We start from the raw sequence: 24,846 nt of genomic DNA on the forward strand, positions 1-24,846 counted from the left end.
TGTCTGTGGTCTGGATTCTGCAAGTTTACAGCCTCTGCAAGGGAACCATTGAGACTTGAAACTGACATATGAATATAGGGCTGTATGTCCTCCTAGGTGGAGGGAATGGTATTATTAAACTTCTTTTCATACTGTGGATGTGGGGCAGCTCAAATTACAATTAAGGTCAGGAGACCACATGTGTGCTAAATGGAGAGGGATACTAGGATAATATTTGGCAAACACATAGCAGGTCCAGTTCATCCAGTGCACACATTTTTATTGAGCATTTACTATGTGAATTGCCCACAAGGTCAGATAAAAAAGGGGTGTGAAGGGCATTTTGGTGAGAGTTGGCAGCATGAACAACAGAAGGCAAGTGTGATCTCTGCCACACTGTAAGTCACCCAAATTCTATGAACCAAAGTCCAATAAACAGGGCTGCAAAGTGTTGGGAGTTGCTGGGTTTAAAAGTATGATATAAAACCATTAATGTCAAAATCTACCACTCATCACATTTGACATTTTTAATGACAACTTGTGAACATGTTTCCTCATCCCTGTTAGAACCAAGGGCAGAGTCCACATCTGTCTTGTTCTTATTTCCCGGCATCCTGCACAGTGCTTTGCTCGTAGTAGCTCCTCTAAAGATGGGCCAAATGAATCAATGCTTACACCCAGACCATCTCTAGCTTGTAAGCCACAGGAGGATAGGTTGTTTGTATTTTTCATCCATATGTCTTGCAAGGAGCCTAGAACAGCGCTTTGCACTAAAGGTGCTGAATGAATGTTGATTTAGTCAAAGAGAAAACCTCTAAGACCTAATTCTTTTTCTCATCCAGGCCTCCCCCAGTGCCTTTCTCCCAACCTGGCAATGCTGAGTTGGGTGTCCTTCAGTGCCAAACACTCCTGTAATCTAGCTGCAGAGCGTCTGTAACATTTTGATATAATGCATTAAAACATTTCCTCAGCCAAGTGTTTTACACAACATAAAATATTTTCCTATGCTAATGTTTCTTTTATTGAGTTTTTTACAAAAAATTTATCACACATTCTACAGATATTCAACAACACTTACTCAACTGAAACACAAAACAAAATTACAGAAACACCAAATACAGACATTCTCTCAAATTAGCCAGAAAGAACTGATTGTTTGTGAGGAGTAAATGCTACCAGGTGAATTGCAGGATGGCCCTTGCCTCGGGCTCTCTTCCATCAGACATCACACTCGTGGGGCCCCTCACTGGGGGGGCGGCACTACTGTCCCTTTGTCTGCTGACCCAGCCGGCAGTCAGGACTGAGCAATGCACGGTTACATCCTAGAAGAGGGCTTACACAGAGCTCCCAGGTTCACAAAGCAGACAGATGCTATACCTTGCAGAGCCCCAAAGGAATGGATATGAAGATGTGGCAAGAACTACCGAGCTGAGGGGACACTCCCTGCCAGAGGAAAGTAGAAGTGGCTTCAGGGCAAGGACCATTGCCTGGGAAGAAGATGACATATAGATGTCAGAGGAGAGCAGATATTAAAGGGCTGGGCATGGAGGTGAGATTGTGACAAGGAGGAGGTGTAGGAAGCATGTCGGGTAGGAAGTCAGTGAAGGATGGTCATGTGGTGGTGCCTCTGCTCTGGGAAGTGAGGCCCGAGCTTATGTACGGCACTCAGGGAAGACGGAGAGTAGGGTGACTGTGCAAAGCTCAACTTTTCATACTTCCATCTGTAACTGTGAACCACACTCGTTTGGACTCCTGTGGGTCAGAGGCCAAGGACCAAGGATCCTGGACCCTGGCCCACAGGGTTAATAGCAGTTGTGCATATATGCATCATATCTGATTCTTTAAATCATCCACAAATTTGTTATGAGTGTTTTCACTTCTACTTGGCAGATGAGGAGACCAAGGACCAGGAAGTTGGAAAAGCTTGCAGCTTGTAAAATGTTGTACTCCACAGAGAGAGGGAGACCACACTGGATTCAGCTCCTCTGACCACTCACCCACTGGTTTGCCCTCTCACTTCATTTATATCTCTGTTCAGATTTCACTCTTTAGGTGAAGGTTTCTCTGATCACCCTTTTTTAAAGGATTTATTTATTTATTTTTACAGAGAGAGAGAGAGAGAGAATGAGTGGGAGGAGCACAGGGAGAGGGAGAGAGAATCTCAAGCAGACTCCACGCTGAGCAGGAGCCTGACATGGGGCTCCATCTGACGACCCTGAGATCACGACCTGAGCTGAAACCAAGAGTCAGACTTAACGGACTGTGTGATCCAGGTGCCCCCATCACCATTTATAAATAGGAACCCTCACTCCACATCAGCACCCATTCCCGCTTTCCCTGCCCCAATACTTAATGGCCCTCGGAAATACTAATACTTACTTGTCTGCTTGTTTATTGATCTTTCTTCCTTCCCCCACCACAATGTAAACCCAATGTAAGCAGGATTTGTCTGTTATATTTACTGCTGTATCCTCCCAACTTAGAACTGTGCCTGGCACATCACCTTTGCCTAATCCTATTCAAAATGTGTGGACCAGGCCCTCTGAATCATCTGGGGATCTTGTGCAAATGCAGATTCTGATGCCTGGGATAGGGCCTGTGGTGCTGATGTGGCTGGTCAGGGGACCACCTCCCACTGATGTTCCTTTAGCTCTGATTGGGTGATGGGTGGAGATGGCCATAGAGGAGGGCAAGGCAGGGATAGAATGGAGGGGAATAATTAAAACGAATCTCTTACAGGTAATTTTCTATTCTTGGTAATTTCTCTGTGATCTCATGAGCATCTTGGATGTATGATATTTCTAAATTCTAAGTCCCATAGCACCTCGACCAGCCACCAAGCCTCAGATCCACCAGCCTCCCTCAAGAAGACTTTAGGAGCTGCACTGCAGTTGGAAACCTGGTTCAATTCCTAAGCATACCTTAAAAACAGAAAAGCCTCAAAGGCTGCAGCTAAAGGAACCAACTCTCTCAAAACAGGGATTTTCTTTAGGGTCTGTTTGGCAAACACGTATGTTTCTTACTTCGAGGCAGGTCATGTCAGCAGTTTAATTTAAGACATCAAATGAGAAACAATCTGTCTGGTATAACCTTTTGCCGGTGAAATGAACAGCCTCTGAGCCAGCTCCCAGAGAACACTCTCATTATCCTGGTCTCCGTGACATGGGACATATTGTCTCTTTTCTTGACTTGACCTTAACACATCACTGATGCAAAACATATTTCTAGTTTGAAAAATAGTCGTCTAGAAAATAAAACCATTTCATCGTCTCAGCCACAGTTCCGAGCCTCAGCACTGTTGAAAATGTGTTTTATTTGTACCACTGACTGGTTTTAGCCTCTTAAAAAATTAAGGAAATATTTGCGAGCAGAGAGGTACACTGCAAAAATTTATCCTTTCCATTCCAAACATAAGGTGAGCAGACTCAAATCAGTGTGAACATGGATTCTTTGATATTGGTCACCAAAGTTCCTTGGAACCTGAAGGATGAAGAGAGTTTTGTTTGGAAGATTTATGATCAAATTAAAGGGAAAAAATATATAAAAGATCCCAAACTCTTTAAAATTGCAAAAATGTGATTTACATCGTGGAAAGTTTCAGTGGGATGGGGGGAGAAAAGTTAGGGACCATTTAACGTAACGAGAGATTTTCACAGATGAGGAAATTGTGGCCTGGAGAGGGAGACTTGCTCAAAAATACATAGCTACAGTTAGAAGAGGCAGGACTAGAAGTCACATCCCCGGTTTGCAGGCTAACGGTCTTTCCACCGCAGTTACTTTTTTCCCTGACAAAAGTCCTATACTCTGGGTATACTGGTGTTTATTGGTGCATTACTTATATGAGGGCCTCACTGGACTTACATCATTTAGGATTAGCATCAACTACTACCAACAATGGCTGAAATAAGATAAAAATTCATATTTCACTTATTTGAAAGAAGATTGGTGGTAGGCAGTTCTGGTGAGGATGACTCCCCAGAAATTAAGAACCACTCTCCTTTTAACTTTTTGCTCCATCTTTCTATTGTCAATTCATGACCCAAGATGGGTGCTGAAATTCTGACCATTATGTCCACACTATATACCGGAAGTTGAGAAGAAATAAAGGGTAAAGGGTCTTTCTTCTGCTGTCTCTTTCTCTCTTAAGAAGACTTCCACAAATTTCCTTCCAACAATTTCTGCTTATATCTCACCAGTCAGAACTTATATTGCTGGGAGACTGGGAAATGTGACTCCATATCAAATTGGGGCTCTATTTCTGAGGAAGGAAGAGAACATGGGTGTTGGGTGGCAATGAGCTGTCTCTGCCGTGGTACAGTTTATATGTAGCCCTAAAAGCCCTCCTCTGGTATGTCTAAATTTAGCCTCTTTGAAACCAATACAGTAGGAGTTATGGTTCTGGTAGTAAAAGCAACAATTGGAAAGCTGAAAATGTTAAAAAGGTATTTCAGCTCTGTCAACACAGGCAAGAAAGAGTTGGGAGTTTAAAGCCCTCCAAGTTAGAGGGACTTGGCTATTGTTTTTAAAAATATTTTTCTCTCCTATTCTTTTCTTCTTTTCTTTGTCTGGGATTTCAACTGAACATATATTAGGCCACTTGAAGTACAGGCCACTGAGGCTTTGTTCTTTTTCTTCCCTGGTGTTTTGGTTTTTTTTTTTTTTTTTGCTTTCCATTCTTCAGATTACATCATTTCTATTGCTATATATTCACATCCAGTGACTCGTCTGCCAACTCACATTTGCTCTTAAACCCATATTCAATGAATTTTCTATTTCAGATATTGTACTTTTCAGTTCTAGAATTTCCATTTTTTAAAATATAGTTTCCATTTCCCTGCTAAGATTCCCCATCTGTTCACTCATTATGATCATTTTTTTTTTCTCCAAGTACTAGGGCATATTTATAATAGTTCCTTTAAAGTTCTTGTCTGCTAATTCCAATATCTGGATCGTATCAGTCCTATTTCAATTGACTGATTTTTTTTCTTGAGTATGAGTAAGCTTTTCCTTTTCCTTCACGTATCTATTAGCTTTTTATTGTACACAGGACACTGTATAGATCATATGTTGCAGAGATTTGGCTTCTGTTATCTTCCTGTGCTGACTTTTCACTTTTTTCCATTAGGCAGTGAGATTATTGGTTGATGACTTTGAACTCATGAAGGCTTTGTTAGAGAGAAAACACAAGTCACCTATAGCAGGATGGAAAAGGGCTATCATTATAGATCCTACAAACATTAAAAAAAAAATTAACAAGGGACTATGAACAATCTTATGCCAATAAATTCTATAGTTAGATGCAATGAAAAAAATCTCTTGTGTTTTTCTGATATAAGAGAAAACAAAACAAAACAAAAAATGGAAAACTTTTCCACAGAGAAACACCAGGCCCTGTGATTTCACTGGGGAATTCTTTCAACCATTTAAGAAATAAATAATACCAATTTTACATAGTCTTTCAGAAAATAAAGAAATATTATGAGTTCATAATATAACAGAAAAAATAAATGTGAGAATCTATATGATCATATCAACTTAAAGAAAAACTAAAAATAATTTCTTCAGGATAAAGAAAAATGATATTAGAAGAAATTTATATAAACTTATATAAATATGTAGTATTTATATGCTTATAAATACTTATATAAATATAAAGTAATGAAGACTACCAGAAATAATAAATATGAGGGTAGTTATTAAAAGTTTAAGAAAAACGTGACAAAATTCAACACCCATTTGCAATAAAAACTCTCAGGAGACTAAAAATAGAAGTGAATCTTTACAATCTTATGAAAGTCATCTACAAAACTCTACAGCTAAGAACATACTTAATTATGAAAGACTAAATGCTTTCCCTCTAAGATCAGGAACAAGGATGTCAGCTCTCACCAGGTCTGTTCAATAATATTGTACTGGAACTCATAAGCCAGGGCAATAAATCAAGTACAGGAAATAAAAGGCATAAAGATTGGAAAGAAATAAGCATTCTGCTTATTATTGCAATTTTTTGGTTTAAAAAATCCTAGGAATCTGCAAAATAACTAAGATGTAATAGCGAGTTTAACAAGTTTGATGGATGCAAGACAATACACAAAAATAAATGGCAATTCTATAAACTAGTAGCAAACAATTTAAAAAGAAAAAAAAATTTAATTCCATTTACAGTAGCATCAAAGTACCTAAACTATATAGGAATGATTTTAATAAAAGCAGCACAAGACTTCTGAAAACTACAAAATCCTGAGAGTAATTAAAGAAGACTCTGATAAATGGAGAAATATGTTAATGGACTAGTAGACCCAGTATTGTTGGTAAGTCTATTATCCTCAACTTTATCCAGACTTTGAAATAAAACCCCAATTAAAGTTCTAATGGATCCTTAAATGGCTAAATTTAAAAGATTGACAACATCAAATGACAGTCAGGATGTGGAGTAATTGGAACTCTCATTCATTGGTATTGGTAGTGGTAGAAAAAGGTGTAACCAATTTAGAAAACAGTTTGATAGTTTTTTTTTTACAAGGTCTATGTTTTTATACATATCCTATCACTCAGCAATTCCACTCCTAGGTATTTCCCAAATAATTTCACTCCTAGGAATATATCCCATAAAAAGAGTTGTACAAAGTTATTTATAGCTGCATTATATATAGTAGTCAAAAACTGGTACCAAATGAAATGTCTATTAACAACAGAATGGATAGATAAATTGTGGTAGATTCATACAATGGAATACTACTCAGCAACAATTGATACACACCATGGATAAATCTCAGAAACAGTCATGTGAGGGAAAGACATTAGACCCAAAGAATACATACTGTATGATCCCATTTATAAGGTGTTCAATAAAAGGCAAACACAATATGTGATAGAAATCAGAATAGTGGTTGTCTGTGGTGGGGCGAGAGGATTGGGGAAATTTCTGGGGTGGTATATACACACGTGTGTATATGTATACACAAACACACATATGCATTGTATATATTGTTTTTAATAAATTGTATAGCTTGCTTGTAATGCTTGTTACAAAAGTCTACACCTTTCTCAAAATGCAGAGAACTGTACCTTAATATATGTGTTTATTTAAATTTAAATAAATTTAAATTTATCTAATAGAGAGGGGTGCTGCTAACTTAATTTTCACACTGAGCCCAATTATTTAAGTTATCTATAAGGGTGCTTCCTGGTATTTGTCTCTCCACATCCAATATAGTAATCCAACTTTTGATTTGGAATTAAAGAAACATTAATAAAAGCTCTACCATTTTATTGTAGGTGAACTCCACCTCAATTGAAAAAACATGAATTCTCATCAGTTGGATATCTGTTTTGGTTGAGCAGGTAGAGGAAAAGCCCACTTGTCAGCAAAGTCAGGACAGCTAGGTGGCCACTTAATTGAAAAAGTTTATTAAAATATCATTTAAGGGGTGCCTGGGTGGCTCAGTTGGTTAAGCGACTGCCTTCGGCTCAGGTCATGATCCTGGAGTCCCGGGATCGAGTCCCGCATCGGGCTCCCTGCTCGGCAGGGAGTCTGCTTCTCCCTCTGACCTTCCTCTCTCTCATGCTCTCTGTCTCTCATTCTCTCTCTCTCAAATAAATAAATAAAATCTTTAAAAAAAATCATTTAAAAGTATATATGTTCATATATTATTTCAATATTTTATTTTAATATAAACATATATATCTCATAGATACACATTTATATTAATATAAAACATACACACATACATATACACTTCATTGGCTAATCTTTTGATGTATAGCTAAGGCCATTTTTCTTTGATTTGTGTTCTACCTTGTCATTCTTGTATAAATCATCACCATAACATATCAACTATGATTTCTAGTGTCAATTTCTTTAAAAAGGAGTAAGAAATTAAATTCACTGTTGAAGCAGTCTAAATGCAAACTCCTTCTAGGTTTTATAATTTTTCCCACATTCTACATCTTGTGAGTCCTGTCACTGACTTGAAAGATTTTTTTATGCTTCTCCTTCCATTTCAATTTCCAAAGCATTCGACTTTGTTTTCATAGCAGAGGAGTGACAACTCTCTTTCCATTCTTATTTGATTCGTTTACATCATATTTAATTTAATTACACCATCACAATAACCATACAGTCTTGCATTAACGCACTGCTCAGATCCCTGTAACGTCTCATTTAAGTCCAAGATAATGGCCTTCTTCCACATCCATCAAGATGTAATAAAGTCATAGTCACGATAAAGTCCATGTAATAAAGGAAGGTAAAGCTTTGTCTTTTTAATCTATAAACCTCTTAAAGGGTCCCTCACCTTCCTTGCCCTCTTTGTCTAGCTTTTGCCCCAACAGCTAAAATCCACAGTGATACTGTGGCAATCCTCTTACCCCTTCCCTTTCTATGTTCTTTCTTTTCTCTGAAATGGAAAGGCAAACATTGGTTTAAAGACCTTTACAATCATTCTTTCCTAAGTGGCCAATAAACATATGATATGGTACCCAGCTTTTTTAATATTCTGGAGAATGCCGACTACAACCATGATAAGATACCACTACAGGGCCATCAGAAGCAAATGAGTGATCATGAAGAACTTCCATCCTCTGCTGGGGGAAATGTGAATTGGTTCATTCTTTGGAAAATGGTATGGCATCACCTAATCAAATTGAAGATATGCAAATACTAGCACTTCCTCTCCTTGGTCTGTGTCCTGAGACGTGTGCTTACACCTGTACAAGAATGTTTTTGGCAGCAGGATTTGTAATTGTCCCAAATTGGAAATAAGCCAGATGCTTTTTCAATAGCAGAATGGATAAATGGTAGCATATCCACACAACAGAGTATTAAGTAGCAACGAAACTGTATAAACTAGAGTTACACACAACAAAATGGATGGATCCTAGAAACACTATCAAGTAAAAAAAAGAAAGTCACAAAACAATACACAGAGTTTGATTCTTTCATATAAAGTTCAAAACCAGGTAAAACCAAACTACATTTTTAAGGATGCAATAGGTAGTACAACAAAAATAACAAGAAAATTATTTCCATAGAGGCCAGGAGAGTGGTTACATCTGGAGGTAGGGTGATGCTTGGGCCGGGGGGGAGGGGGCTTGGAGAGGGGCCTTCTAGGGTGCCAGTCATGCTCTATTTCTTGACTTAAGAGGAACTTCCTTCACAACCTTATTACAACTTTACATGTATGTGTTATATTCCCTGCTGTGCTCACAGCAACATGTTTTAAAATACTGAATGTTGTACCTAATTCATTTAATTTTCCTTGCCACCATCATCTCCCCAGGCTCCCAATTCCATGTTTGGGGATCAGTTTCAAATACATCATTCATCCTTAGAGGCATGAAGATTATGATCACTAATTTTCTTAGATTCTTTGGTTAATAATAAGAAAGAACTATAGCTAGGAAAAAACAGGAATAGTAACATTCAATAGAAGGGAAAAGAAGAGAGAAGTGGACTAATCATTCATTAGTATACATTTGAGCAAACTCAGTCATTTAAATTATCTAATAGAGAGGGGTGCTGCTAACTTAATTTTCACACTGAGCCCAATTATTTAAGTTATCTATAAGGGTGCTTCCTGGTATTTGTCTCTCCACATCCAGTATAGTAATCCAACTTTTGATTTGGAATCAAAGAAACATTAATAAAACCTCTATTGAAATCCAATTATCAAGATGTCTTTTTTTTTTCACTTAAGCCCATAAGTGACTCAGTTGCAAGATGTTGCTTTAAAATACAGTAGAATCATTTCTATCAACAAAACCAAGCTTGCTGAGATTTTTCCATTTATTTTGGCATTATTTATAAAAATTACTCTTATCATTAGCCACCCAAGATCATCAAGGCAGCATCTTTTTTTTTTTTTTTTTTAATAATACTTCTTTTTAAAAAGCCCTTCTTCAGGCACTAATTTTTCATTTTCCATTATGTTCATCACTAAAAACTCCAAAGAAGAAAGAACAGAAGGTTGAATAGACTGAGTTCAGTGAGTATCATTTATGATTGGATGTTACGTGTGAGCACACGAGCATGTACACACACACACACACACACACAGAGGACCACAGCCACCCCATTAGGAGATTTTAAGCTAGAGAAAGGAACTCAGTAAGTGCCCATCAGCCTGTCTAGCTGTGCATTCCCAGGCCACTCAGTGTTAATGCCTCTCATCTCCAGATCTCTCAAGTGATGCCAAACTGTGGGAAAAGTACAAGAAACATCTATCCATCATGAGGTGAATAAAAGAGCCCAAACAAACACTTGCCCTTTGGGTGTTTCTCTTTTCTTGGGCTAATGGCATCCATACATAGCTTTATTAGCCAAGCAGAATCATAAAAAAAAGGGGATGCTATTTGGAGTTCTTAGAGAGATTATTTTAGTTTGCTGAAGTTTTTTTGTTTTGTTTTGTTTTTCCTGGAGATGGTTGTGTTTCAGGGACTGAGGAAGCTATATTGCTACATTTGTAACTACAAAATATATCAAGAAACTGGAATTAATTTTTATAAGCATGATGCTCCAAACAGAAAGCAACCCAAAATCCACAAATGGTAGCATGGGTAAATAAATTATGGTTTTTTCATATAGTGAAATAGATAGACTTGACCCTAACTGTTCATTTCAGCTATAGGTAATCACATTATCAGACAAGTCTCTGTATTACTAAGAGGTTTGATACCAGATTTATCTGTGTAATTAAAAATGAAGTGATAATGAAAGGGTCCCCCACTGCTTTACAAAACAGTGTAGAGGTCCTTTGATTCCTGTGGTAATGACATGACAGATATGCCACAAGAATTCTCACAGCTGTCTCAGCGCCACATGGACAGCTGTTCTGCTTGGAATCCCAATGATAGTTGGAGAGAAATCAGGAAGTTGTACAATGCTATGCTCCCAGCACAGGAGAAGAGACGGGTGAGACTAGTCTGTGCCCCACCTCTGCCACCAGCTTAGACATGGGATTGTGTAAACTCTGCTGCACACAGAGCTAACCTCCGCGACCGAACTGGTAGGGAACCTTGCATCTAGGCTTAGCAATTCTTGATAATCAGTTTAAACAAGGTATACAACCTTTTTCCTTTAAACTTTAAATAGAATATTTGATACAACATAATTTTTTACATAAACATACATTATGAAGCAGATTAATCAAACAAATACTGGTGAAGCCACCCTTCATCTTATAAAAGAGAATTTACAGATTCAGTTTGAAGTCCTTTGTGTGGTCCTGCAATCCCAACCCACTGTCTGCTCCCCACAAAGGTAACCACCACTCTGCAGTTTTCCAATTGTTACCTTTTTCTTTTTCCCTTTTTATAAATACGTGTGTGTCTCTAAATAATAGCTTACTTAATTTTGCTTGTGTTCACTTGATTCTAGAACACACTCTAGGTTTTCCTCCTTTTTCCTCCTACCTTTCAGGTTATTCCATCTTCATTCCTTTGCTCTTCCAGCCTTCCAAATCTTGGAGTGCCCAAAGACACCGTCCTGAGACCTCTTTCTAGCTAAACTAATGGGTTATGATGATTACAGATAGGTTCATGGTTTTAAATGCCACCTATAAACCTCTCTTCCGAACTGACCTCCTATATCCAACTGCATACTCAACATACTCACTTGAATGTCTAATAAGCACCTCAAAAGTAACTCATCCAAAACTGAGCCCTTGATATTCTTCTCCAAAATTTTTTTCTTCTCCACAAACAAATAGAAACTCCATTATCTCTTTAAATATTGCCTGTCTCCTATTCTATTTTTCCTTTTGCAAGACTAGATAGATAGGTTGGAAAAGTCTCATACTACATCCCATGTGTCTTAACCTCTCAGTCTTCCACCTGGAAATTATCCATACAAAAGAAAAAAGACTATTGTTTTGTTTTTTTTTAAACTTCCTTTTTACTTTACTCAGATCTACCTCTCAGTTCACAAATCCTTCCCTTAGCTGATTACCAATATTATGCAAGCCTTATTTTAATTTCCATCTTTACATTTTTCATTTCTAAAAATTTTATTTAGTTCTTTAAAAAATATATCTGTTCATTTTTTGATAGTTTTTTCTTATATGTTTTAAATAACTTTTTTATATCTTTGAATATATCAAACTTTTATTTTGTATTATGTATTTGAAAATTTAATATTGAAGCCTTTGAGAATGGGGGTCTATTGTTCGTTTTTTTCTATTGACTTGCACTAGTGCTGGCTTATTTTCTGTTGTTCTCTGTGATTTTAGATTACGAGTTTATATTTGCTGCCACTCTATTTGTGGGGTTTCTTTTAATGCCTGGATTAAAGGGTCCCTTTCTCAAGGGATGATTTTTTTCTGCTTTTGTCAGGCAATGAGCACTCCTGTAATGAATCCTTTTAAAAATACAAATAAGCAACACAAACTATGCAAATAGTGTAGATTCAGGTACTAAACCATGTGAATGGTAGCCAGTGGCTATTAATTTTCAAGAAAACCTTAAAAAAGAAAACAACAAAAAAAACCCCAAGCCCATGAATAGCCAAGGCTGAAAATGACAATTTTCCTTACTGTTTGTGTCTTCAATTTTTGTTTTATTTTAGTTCACTGTTTGTAAAAGGGTATTGCCTTTCAGGATTCTGGCTTTATGTGAGATGAACTCTTGATTTGCCTCCCTATTATTCACTGGCCTGAAGTTTTGTGCACATTCTCTAGGCTACAGTGAACAATATAGTCTCCCATATTTTGTCGGTTTCCAAGCGTCTCTAGAGATAGAAGTTTTAGCATGCATCAGAATCACCCAGAATGGGTGATTTTCTAAAACATAGATTGCATGTCCTTTGTCACAGCCACTCAATTCCGCTGTTGTAGCATAAAAGCAGCCACAGAGAATACATAAACAAAGGCGTGCAGTTGTTTTCCAATAAAACTTTATTTACAAAAATACGCATCAGGCCATGTTTGGCCTGGGGCCATAGTTGGCTGACCCCTTGCTCTAGATTGATGTTCTTACTCTGTTCCTGGTCACAAGAGGTTTCTTTTGCTTTCTTATGGTCACAGCTAGTCATTTAAAAGGGCTTAAAAATATTTTACTCAATTCACAGTGTTCACCATAGCACACACCCTCCCCAATGTCTATCACCCAGCCGTCCCATCCCTCCCACCCCCCACCACTCCAGCAACCCTCAGTTTGTTTCCTGAGATTAAGAATTCCTCATATCAGTGAGGTCATATGATACGTGTCTTTCTCTGATTGACTTATTTCGCTCAGCATAACACTCTCCAGTTCTATCCACGTCGTTGCAAATGGCAAGATTTCATTCCTTTTGGTGGCTGCATAATATTCCATTGTATATATATAGACCACATCTTCTTTATCCATTCATCTGTCGATGGACATCTTGGCTCTTTCTACAGTTTGGCTATTGTGGACATTGCTGCTATAAACATTGGGGTAGACATACCCCTTCGGATCCCTACATTTGTATCTTTGGGGTAAATACCCAGTACTGCAATTGCTGGATCGTATGGTAGCTCTATTTTCAACTTTTTGAAGAACCTCCATACTGTTTTCTAGAGTGGCTGCACCAGCTTGCATTCCCACCAACAATGATGTAATGTATGGTGATTAACATAACATAATAATAAAAATAAAGAAAGAAAAATAAAGAAAAAAGAATACACTGGGAAAACAAACAAACAAAAATATTTTACTGAAAAGTTTTAGATGTTACATAACAGAAAATCTTCCAGGATCTTCATTCTAGCATACAGACAGAAATAGAAGTTCTGCATTTAAATTTCTACTTGTTGAAAGAATTTCGGGCAAGACTTTTCCAGTGGAAATGATCTTTCCTACAAGTCTAGTCTCTTTAGTAGTCGATGAAGAGTTTCTGGTTAGCCCTTATTTTTCTGTCGAGGCTTTTTCTACCCCCAGCCCCTACAGAACACATACTCTTCTGCTTGACTTGGTTGCCTCAAATACCCTGAACTTGCCTAGCTGTCTCATTCCCTCATGACTTTGCATATATTTTTCCATCTTCCAGGTTGCTCTCCCTTCCTTCTGCACAGTAAGTTTGGCAAATTCCTGCTACTCCTTCAACCCTCATTAAAAGTCCCTCTTCTGTGAAGCTCTTCTTTCCCAAAGCTGTTACTGTGTCCTATGTGTTCTAACTATGCCCATTACTACACCTATTGTATAGCACTGCTATCGCTAGTTTCCAAGAATGTCTCTTTGCTGGCTACAGGAAACTTGAGGATAGGAATGAGTTTTATTTATCTTTAAATGACCAGTGCCCGGTACATGTTTTTTTACTCAATACATTTATTTATTTGCTTTTGAAAAAATGAATAAATGGCTAAGCAGATGAATGAGTCCTTAGGGAATGGGATTTTAAACAAACCCCTTGTTTAAGGTTTTAATCTATCTCAGTAATCACTGGCCAAATTAGAACCTCCTAAACCCAGGCTTGTTTATTATTCTGGTTAGTCAAACCTACATAAAGTCAGTAGTGAAACACACAAGGACATGGACCATGCATGCATCACACCCAACCAGCATCAGGGAGGCCATTTATTGTCTCTAAAATAAAACAAAAGACACAGTGTTTTGTTTCTCTTTTATTGCAACCCATTGCAAGGTCAAAAGATTCACGGAAATATAGAAACTACAAACTGGGTGAATTTCCTTTATCCACTCAAAAAGACATTAAAGACAAAGGACCAGAATTTTTCACTACAGCAATATATTTCATAGTCTTTATTCTGAAAATACTGTTGACATTTTGGAGAGATAAAAAGCCCTGCATTAAACGTGTTCACATATATTTATGACATTCTACGCAAACAAGAAATTCTATATTGCCCAGAAATCATTTTAAGCCTCATTTCAAAGCATCTAATGAGAACACATTCAACAACCATCACAGGATCACTCAAGGTGATGCTTTTTTTTTTTTTTCTTTTTCTGGTTGTTTTTTGAGATTAATGCTTTTGAGGCTGGATACGATATTTCTACAGATTTCTACAAATATACCAAAGCAGTTTTCCAGGTTATGTTGCATCAGGCTTTCTGGATTAGTCAACATCTTAAAGAATAAGTGCAAGTCCCCCACCCCACCCCACCCCCAAGCTAAAGCATGTTATAGTGCTGTATTTCAGATTCGAAAAATGCAACATTTAAAAAAAAAATCAATTATACACTTCTGAAACCGTTTGACAACCAAACTGTAACACTCTAAAGATTATTACAACTTTGAACTGAAATGGCACCATCCATATCATCAATGGCTCTCCCTTCTTTTGTCTTTTTTAACTATTTAAAATATAGTGTGACATATATAAAAATTAAACTTTTGTTTATTCACTCAAGTTACTATTACTATACACACTGTCATAAATTAGTTTTGGATTAAAAACCAGTTAAAATATTGTGAATTAAAATATTTTTCAGTGGTGGGGAAATGAATATGAAAACAATAACACTTGATGTGCAAGAAGAACTTTTTTATTAATAATAAAGTTTTTTTTCCTTACACAAATTTTATTCCGTTCAAACTAAATTAGTAACCTATTTAGTGATGGAAAAAATACCCTTGGTGCTTACTAACTAGATTTTCTTAACTGACTGGGATTAAAAGCAAAAAACATGCCACATCAGAAACATGTTGACATGATCAAAGGAAACAGTGTTTACAAAAAAGGAGTCATTATAAATAAGTGAATGGTATTTGAATGTAAAGCTATATTTTGTTTCTTACAGCTAGTATCATTTTAGCTATATTGGGACTTACCGAAAGTGAAACTCAAACCTTAGTATATCTGCTAAAGACCAAAAAAACAGTTATGTCCACACTGGGGAAGAATAAATAGCAAACTCACAAGGCAGGGTTTTGTATCTAGCTCTACTGTGAAAGATAATCACTCTTTAGCTTAAAAAGGCTCCCTGCTGTCTTGATTATAAATCTAGACACAGGAAAGTTTACTTGAGCCTGAGTCCCTACTATGAATTAATTGTAAAGATGTGTGAAATCAAAACATATATTCATTTACTGATAGATATGTCTTAACTGAAAGCTGGCAATCTTTAAACAAAGAAATGCTTATTTCTGACGAGTGTAAACAGAATCTTAATGAAAAGATTTTCTCATTTTTCCTCTTAACTCATACATTAACCAGCAACAGATCTTTGTAATAGCACAAGAACTATTCAAAAATAACATGCATATATCCAAAACACCTGTTCTAAAGCCCAAAGCAAAGCAAAAAAAAAAAAAAGATAAATCAATAGAAAGATTGTCTACTTATATCTCACTCATTAATCTTCTATTCATGTGACTACCTCCAAATCTCAGGAATATACTTTCATAATTATCAAAATTAACTAAAATAATTAAATGATCTGTAGGGTTTGTTGTTGTTGTTTTTTAATAACTGTTTACTATTAATTACACTGGTGCCTTTAATGTGGATAATGCTAAGGTTAGCTCCAAATATCATTAAAATATACCTGGACCAGTTACTACCCATGAAATAAAAGCTAATACAATGTTAACATAAAACTTAACTAAAATATTCAGGACTCAACAGAACACATGTACAGAATAATGAATAATTAACTTTTGTGAGCTGGCCAGGGGAGTTCAGAGTGTTGCCTCCATATAAAAACTTCACGGAAGGCTTTATTTCCTTTAGTCCCTACCTCACCTACAGATAACAAGTCAGCCCTCTGTGGACAGACTGAGGCAGAGCCACAGTGGATGACACGTTCCCTCAGTGACCTGGAGGGAGGCCCCTCTGTCAGAAAACAATCTAGAAAGAAACTGCCCTGGAGTTTGTGCACACATGCACGTGTACACGTATAGGAGGGGGTGTGAGAACCTGGATGTGTGTATGTGCCTGAAATTTTGCAAAGTACTGGTTTCCTGGTTTCTAATTAGTGCAACATCACTTCTGGTCTGGTCATCATCAGGAGAAGTGCACAATTCTATCCCATCAAAAGAGAAGGCACATGCCTTTCTGTCAGGGCATCTTCAAGAGGCAATAATTAGAAGCTCAAAATAATAGACCAAAGTTTTTTGGTTTTACAGTAAATTTTTTTTTTCTTTAGAGAAACAAGCCTTTGAACTTAAAAACTAAAGGGTCTGTGGCTTTCGAAATCTTTACTTTTTAAGGAAAAAAACAAACAAACAAACCCCAGCTCACCTGGGAACAAATAGCAGTTGCGCTTAGGCTATGCAGTATGCAAACAAGACACAAATATACACACTGGGGTACACCCACAGACATGGAACAGTTAAAACCTTTCCAAGGGATCACCGACCCCAAATCTCCAGGTCCTCTCCACGCTGCTGAATGCCCCGAGTGGCCGTAGGCATGAGCAGGAGTGTTAGGAGGAGGCGGCAGACATGTTGGGGGTCCAGCCCATCTGATAGGCTCTCTCCAAGGTCCTCTTGCAGTCCTGCAGCACGGTGCTGAAGGTGATGTGGGGGTACTGCTGCACCAGCTGCTCCACCGTGACTTCGCTGACCTGCAACCACAGAAGAGCCGCCGTCACGCATGGGGACCACTGAAACCACGAGCTGCCCACGTTCTCTGGCGTGCTTATGGTGGCACGAGGAACCCTCGCCGCGTTCCTTCTCAGCAGCGTGAGAAAGCGTTTTATAAGACACGTGTTCCTTTTTGTCTGACCTTCCTGACTTCCTAAGTACTGGCGTTCACCCTTGGGTATTTTTCAAAAAGACGTATATATCATATCAAGAAATCAAATGTGTTTTCTAGAAGCATAAATGATAGTGGCTTACTGAGATCTTAACAATGCCCATTGAAAAGCTAGTGCTTGGGAGAAGAGGCAGTAGTAAGACAGCATTCTTATGTGCATTTGACTTCATCATCGACCTGACAGCTTTTTTAGGACAAAACTGTAGATTGGTAGAGAAGATCCACAGGATTCTAGGTAGAAGTGTTGGGGGAAATGTTTATTTTTCTTTCCTTTAAATGTTAAGGTATTGCAAACTTCCAGTCCCTTTGTGGAAAGGGCTGAAATGTGAGGAATCAATAATTAAAACATACATGGCTGGCAGGTCAGGGATGGCCCCGACAGACCTTAACCATCAAAGATACCACCTTGATTCTTGATTAGACAAGGCAATCAGACAGGCCTAATTAAAACTAACACCTTTACAATTGCTGTGCTGTGAAGGGATTAATTTGTCAATTATTTTTAAGCTGATTGCAGTTCATATCACAGAAGTAGACAGCTTCCTTCATCCTTTAGATAAATAAATGATTAACCTAAGAACCACAACTTTTAGGTAGCTTTATTTAAAATCTTTATTGAACACTTGGGCATTTTCAAATACATCAATATTTCATTTATACTGAGTAAGCTGGTCTGAAAGAAGGTGCTTATGATACACAATTTTGTGCTCCCTCTCCATGTCTGTTCATTATCGAAAAATATCAGGACCACCAGGAAAAACCGAAAACAACATCAAACCCTTGCTGTTTGCTTTGAAAGCCTGTTTAGAAGTATGATGACCATGACATTCAGTCATCTGCACTTTTCTGAAATAACATGATGTTTTTTAGGTGATTTGGAAAACTATGTTATATATAATCTTTTTTTAATTGGGAATTGATATTTCAACATTGCATTGATGATACTTAATCTGTCAGAATACGTCTCTATTCAAGACTTGCTTGTATTTAAATCAACTTTCATTCCAAATTCAACCAAACCATGTAGTTAATTCTTTTTTGTGATATAGATACAGTGTATAACATTGTTTTCAAAAACAAGAAGAAAATAATCTTAAATAAAAAGGAAAAACTGATACATAAATTAGAGTTGAGAATATGAACTGAGGGCCCTAAGAGGATTTTTAAGCAATATTTTTAATTTTTTAATTTAAATTTATGCTCTAAGTCTTGCTTGAGTTGAGGCAGCTTATAACAGTACACTTAGAAGGTCATACACCATCTAGCCCTGCGTATCTCTCTAGCATATTGTTGATACTCCAGTCACCTGACTTAATTTCAGATCATCAAACTGTCCAAGTTTCTTCTGGCCTCAGGGTCTCTGCACATGCTATTCTCTTTCCTGGAATACTTTTTAATCCAGTTTCTCCTAAAAACCCCTTTGTTATGCCCACTTCCTAGTCATTCTTGAGTTCTTAGCTTCAATGTCATTCCCCAGGAAACTTTAATCACTGCCTGCCCTATCCTTGCTCCCCTCCCCAAGCTAGGTAAGGCTTCCAGGTTATTTATTCTTTTAACATTGCCCACTTTGCCTTCCTAGTACTTATAAAGTTAGTTTATAATTGCTTCATTTAATGTCTGTTTCTCCTGCTCCAATGTACAATCCACAAAAGCCAAGATCATTTTTGTATCCCTAAGTCAGGCCTTGTGATTAGTGAATGAATGATAAAATAAATACCAAATGACGAATAAAAAATAGAAACTCAAAGCAAGGCAAAGCCATACACTCAAATACTAATCACAAAGACCAATGATTCACTGGGGAATTCCTAGTTGGCTCAGGAATTCCCTCCTTCAGGAAGTCTTCCCTAAGCAATCCTGTCTCCCAGAGAGGTTGGGTTAGGTATCCCCTTCCCTGTGCACCTGTGGCGGGCACCCTGCATGGTTTTTCTTTTACTTAAGCGCTCTCACATTGCAATCATCTCTTTACCTGCCTTTGCCTTCCACCTGAACAGAAGCCGGGGACCAGGGGACTGCCTTTTACCTTTAAAGCTATCAAGCTGTGCACAACATAAAGAAGAAACATGGCAACTGTGGTTCATACCATGGACTTCAGAGTCAACCAGAAACAGGTTAGAACCCTGGTTTCACTTTATTTCTTCAAGACTTAGTTTCCTCAACTGTATGCACAGAATAAAAGTACTTAAGTCATAGGATTGTTATAAGGATTAAGTGTAATGATATGCTTAACACTGTGGCTGACTTAAAAAGGTCCCCAAATGGTAGCTCTTATTATTACAGCAGGCACTCAATAAATTCTCTATAGCGATGCTCAATATTGTTCAATTTCTGAGATATTTCAGAAATGAGCTCTGATAACATTAGTTGTAATGTTCAAAGTAAAATAATCATAGGGCAAGAAGTAACCTTTAAAACATACTTCATATACAAGCAGAGTCTATTATATCTTATTGTTCTCTAGGGGAGAGTCTAGAACTTTCCTTAATAAAACAGTGCAGGTTGTAAATATCTACTTTTGGAAAATGCTCCCTTTTCTTTACCTGATGTTTCCCATTCTGCTGTTAGGTTACCTTCCTCCCTCCTGCCATCAACAAACCCGTAAGGATGCAGGTCTCACTAAGAAAGAACTGAAATCACTTGGTCAGAGAGGACACCCAGAAAATCTACATTGCATTGCAAGAGAAGAAAGTGTGGTCCAAACCACGTGGTATCCAAGGAACAACTACCTGAAAAGCGATGACAAAAGAATGGAGAAGATAAGACATTTAAGCCCACCCTAAAGATGGGGCCTGCCTTCTGTGCTGCATCTTTTCTAATCTACACATGGGCCTGTATAAAGTCCTATACCTAGGGCTGACAGGCAATTTGTTTTGGAGATTCAATTTTTAAAAACAGAAAATATCTCTATGTGATAACTTCTACAGGAAGAGAGATATAATTCACCTTAAGCAAACTTGATATTTGAAGATAAATTTATGAAGTACATCAATGAGTGGATAATTGTTGACTTGGTAAAGTCTTTCATGGTCAGGTTAATTTATTTTCTCAGCTCTCCCAACGTCTTCTATATGTCCTTTGATTTACCAAAATTCAATTTACCTATTTCTGTTGCATTAAGTAAGGTCTACCTGTAGCTGAGAATATAGAGTATATTAGCTCTCTGGCTTTCACAGGTTCTGAGCAAGAATAGACAGTAACTTGGCTTCATATGGCTGTATGAAAAACAGAACAAGTAATCCTCTGAGGGTATAATATGTCTTCTAAGCAATCTTTTTGCTAACTGGCTCTGTAAATTCTAGAAAACAGAGCAGAGGGGAAAATGCAAATATTCCATTTTAGAGCTTTGTTGGGTAGAAGCTATTCAGGGGAAATACATGTGTTCCCACTAGGGAAGGTTCTATCTTTTACTTATAGTGTCTCCTGGCGATATGGTGTGACAAATTGTATACTAAAGTTATTTTCATTTACTCCTCAGAAGTACAAATTATGCTCACCTCTTTGTATAGAATCTATAAGCACTTTGGTGCCTTAGAGAAAGAGTTCGGTGTTAGACACCAGGAGGGTCCAAATCATTTTAAATCGTTACGCCTACATACACATTTCTGCAGACATTTTGTCATGCACAACCCCACTCGCTAGAATGAAAAGAACCATTCTCTGTTCCAACTCATAAAATGTGTGTAATATAAGAAAGGAACATAGATGAATTTTTTTTAATTTCCCCATGATCCCTGGTTTTCTGTATTCAATTTCTTTTCCTCTTGCTGAAAACTATCAATGGCAACTCCTATATTACACAGGAGATTTGAAAAATGCAGCCTATCTTCCTTAAGAAATAGGCAGTGGTGTCATTTGAAGAAATTACTGTGATTAAAGGGAAAAAAGTGTGTACCACAGGTTTTTTTTTTAAATATAAGAAAAATTGGATTTTATGGTTCTCTCCAAAGACTGCATAATCATAATTTACATTTTCAAAATTATTACAACTCTTTTCACGGTAGTAGCAATTTGTCTGGTATTTTAATCAGTTTTGAGTTAACATCTATCTATTAGCACTTTTTGAAACTGTGAGGTAAATTGCTATGCTAATTAAGGTAAATCACACCATAGTTTCATTCTATTGCTGCTGCTACTATGGGAGGGTGAGGAGAGAACCTTCCGAGCTTCTGAGGTTCAGCTGAGCTAATTTATCTAGACCATCGCACCGCTGTTTCACCTCCTCATCAAAACTTTCCCCAGAACGTTCCAGCTAAGTGTAAGCCCAAGCCTGAAGTATCTCCCCAATGATAACTATGGCTCAAAAAATACTATTTCTAATAAAATTTGCCAAAGAAACCATTTATATTACGTGACTCTTATTTCCTCTTTGCCTTATGTTTTAAAATAGGACTTGTTTCTTATGAGGGAGGAAATATTTGACACCTGAGTATATTAAAATCACACTTATGAATACACTTATGAATATAACAAACCACTTAAAATCACTTTTTTAAAAATTACTTTTTTCTAGATGGAGAAATTTTCCCTGCAGAAAGTGACCACTACTGAAAATACCAATACCATGTATTGCGTTATTGCTAGACTGTAAGTTCCTTGACAGCAAAGAGTATTTGAGTCATCCCTTTGTTTTCAGTCCCATGCACACTCCCCACTGTATTCTTGCCCCATTAGATTATGAGCTCAAGAGACAGGAGTTTCTGTTGGTTTTGTTCATGGCCAAATCCCTAGCACCTACAGAATGTCTAGCCCCGAGTAATGACTCAATAAATATTTGCTGGCTCAATTACTGTAGTAGTCATTCGTGAATAGGTATTGAGTAAACACAGAAGCGCCGATCAGTACTGCGCCAGATAAGCTCACCTTGTTCCCAGACCGTTCCAGCTACAGTGGCAGCAGTCTCTCAAGTCTTGATATTAAAACTCCTTTTGTCCTTTGAAGCTCATACCCAAGGTGATCTTTGTGCTACTCTCCTCTCCATCTGACATCACTGGGTATGTCTTTCCAGATACATCTTCCCTGGGGTTTCCAACAACTTTGCACAGGAGACCAAAGTAGCTCATGATGGTGGCTCAGCCATTTGTTGGGTCATGCTGCTGTCAGGCAGTACTCAGGAAATGCCCAAACTATGCTTCAGTTAACTGATGGCAGCCTTCCTTACTGGAGATCGGGGTTACTACACTGGCTGGATAACACCGAGAAAGATGTTTGTGGTCACTAGATATGAGCCAGTTTCCAAAACTTCGCAAAAACCCACATGGTTCAGAAGATTTAATGCTTCTGCTTACAGCATCAGCACCCTGCTCAGCGTGGTGGACCCGGGAGGGGTCCACAGAAGACTCTGAAATTTTGTGACATTTAAGGTCCGTTCTCATGTCACAGTTATCTGGTGGCAGAAGGTGAACCGTGGGCAAATCTCCTGACTCAGGACAATACTACCTCCTATAATTTCTTGGGCTTCAGCAATTCTACCTGCTTCACTGCTACCTGGGAGCAAATGGCAATCTGAGGAGCTTTTTGTTGGTGATGGTTTTGTCATCACAGTGGTGTTTGGCATTTGTTGTTGTTCCAGATAGCATGATAGTAATACTGTGACTCCTGGTACAGTCCCAGACAAGGAAAAATTCTTCAACACAAACTGTCCTATGCTCCCCGCTGAGAAGCACTGTACTCATCAGATTTAGGCACCCATGTGGTAGGGGATAAGTCAAACACATTTCTTCTCTTTGCCATGGTTTACTTTGACGAAATACTTGAAATAATTTGGTAATTTTTCATCCTAATGACCAACAGAAGCAAATCAAAAGCATGTCCCCATTCCAGTATGGAGGGAATGGGAAAAATATTCAATGAGCATCTGCTATTTTCCAGTCATATAAGCATTAATGTTCCTTATTACAGATGAACTGTGGCTCAGAAAGAACTGGTATTTCACACTGGGTCATGCAGCTGGTAAATGGGAGCCAGGATCTGAATCCAGAACTCCTAAACACAAATGTTCTCTGCCCTGTGCCATGCTGGCCCAGCACACAGGTAACAGCGAGGAGCAGGAAGTGCCCGACTGGAGCCTAACCAATCACCTGCCCCAGTAAAATGTTCACCGACATGCACTTTCCATCTACATGGCGAAAAATGATTTCAATTTACATATAAATACATGTCAAAGTCCTTTACAATTTCTCCAAAATGGCTGTTCTGTGGAAATGTAAATTCTAATGGATCTCACTTGGCTTGGGGAATATTCTGTTGTGGAGCTGTGGTTGCAGGAGACTTTGAAACGTGACAGAGACATGAGGACACTGCGGGACTAATGAGGGACCTCCCAGCAGGACACACTGCCCCATGACATACACAGGCATTGCTTTCTCTCTAGTCTCCGGCCCATCAAAACACTTTTGTGTGTCCCAGAGGTACAATGACCAACATGACAGATATGGTCCCTGTCCTCTGGGGGCAGGGAAAATGGACAATTACACCAGCCACAGCAAAGCTTGAGAAGTGCTTTCTAGGGGAAGCGCAGGTTGCTGTGGACAGAGGCACCCAGCCTTCTCCAGGAGGGTGGGAAAAGGCTTTCCAAAAGAAGTAATATTTAATTGAACTTCTGAAGGACAAGGAGGCATCGGTCTGTGTACATATGCGTTAAATACACACATATTATTCAGGGAAGAAGGGAAGCCCATTCGTGAGCCAGAGTAAAACGCGAATGTGTCCCTTACTCTGTAAGCTTTGTAAGGCGATGTTTCTCCAGCTCATCTAGCAAACTCAAGGGTATAACTGAAGGGGCTCTCACTTCACAAAGCTCTGTTCTGAGGAGAGGAGGTGAAGCAAACGGACCCCTCTATCTGAGGTGGGGAGTGGGGAGAGTAAGGAACCCACAGTACACTGTGAAGGTGCTGCAAATAGCAACTACACTCCTCTCTCCTAATTCAGGGCTCTTGCCCTCACGCTGGTCTGTCATTCTTCACAGACTCCCTGGGCAATGTCACTCACTGCTAACAGCCCCAGAGGCTGACTCCTGGCGGCCCAGAGGCAGAGTGTTGTCTGTCGGGCAATCCGCCTCTGGAATCTGCTTCTCTCTGAGTGTCTTGGCTCTCTGGGAAACTGTACTGGTTGTCTGTGGAACCTGGCACTCACAAGGTGTAGCAAAAGTCGTGGACAATGCATATTCAAATAAGGCCCAAATGCTCTTTAA

The 24,846-nt window shown here is 38.3% G+C and overlaps 1 protein-coding gene across 4 annotated transcripts in view; it reads right to left on the minus strand.

Annotated features, from left to right (window-relative positions):
* Positions 1-14,545: 14,545 nt before the first annotated feature.
* Positions 14,546-24,846, minus strand: part of FBXL17 (F-box and leucine rich repeat protein 17) — a 515,189-nt gene continuing 504,888 nt past the window's right edge. For 3 of the 4 annotated variants that reach the window (XM_045899686.3, XM_045899676.3, XM_045899667.3), the window contains one exon: positions 14,546-17,466. In XM_045899686.3, the coding sequence (XP_045755642.1) occupies positions 17,326-17,466 (141 nt within the window). In that variant the 3' untranslated portion in view covers positions 14,546-17,325. The remainder of the gene's footprint in view (positions 17,467-24,846) is intronic. The other variant, XR_010413178.1, reaches the window with a different exon arrangement.

This window comes from Mirounga angustirostris, unplaced genomic scaffold, assembly GCF_029215605.1.
Source record: "Mirounga angustirostris isolate CCGP_5_RB_7025 unplaced genomic scaffold, mMirAng1.0.hap1 SCAF_7, whole genome shotgun sequence".
In the NCBI taxonomy this organism is placed as follows: domain Eukaryota; kingdom Metazoa; phylum Chordata; class Mammalia; order Carnivora; family Phocidae; genus Mirounga; species Mirounga angustirostris.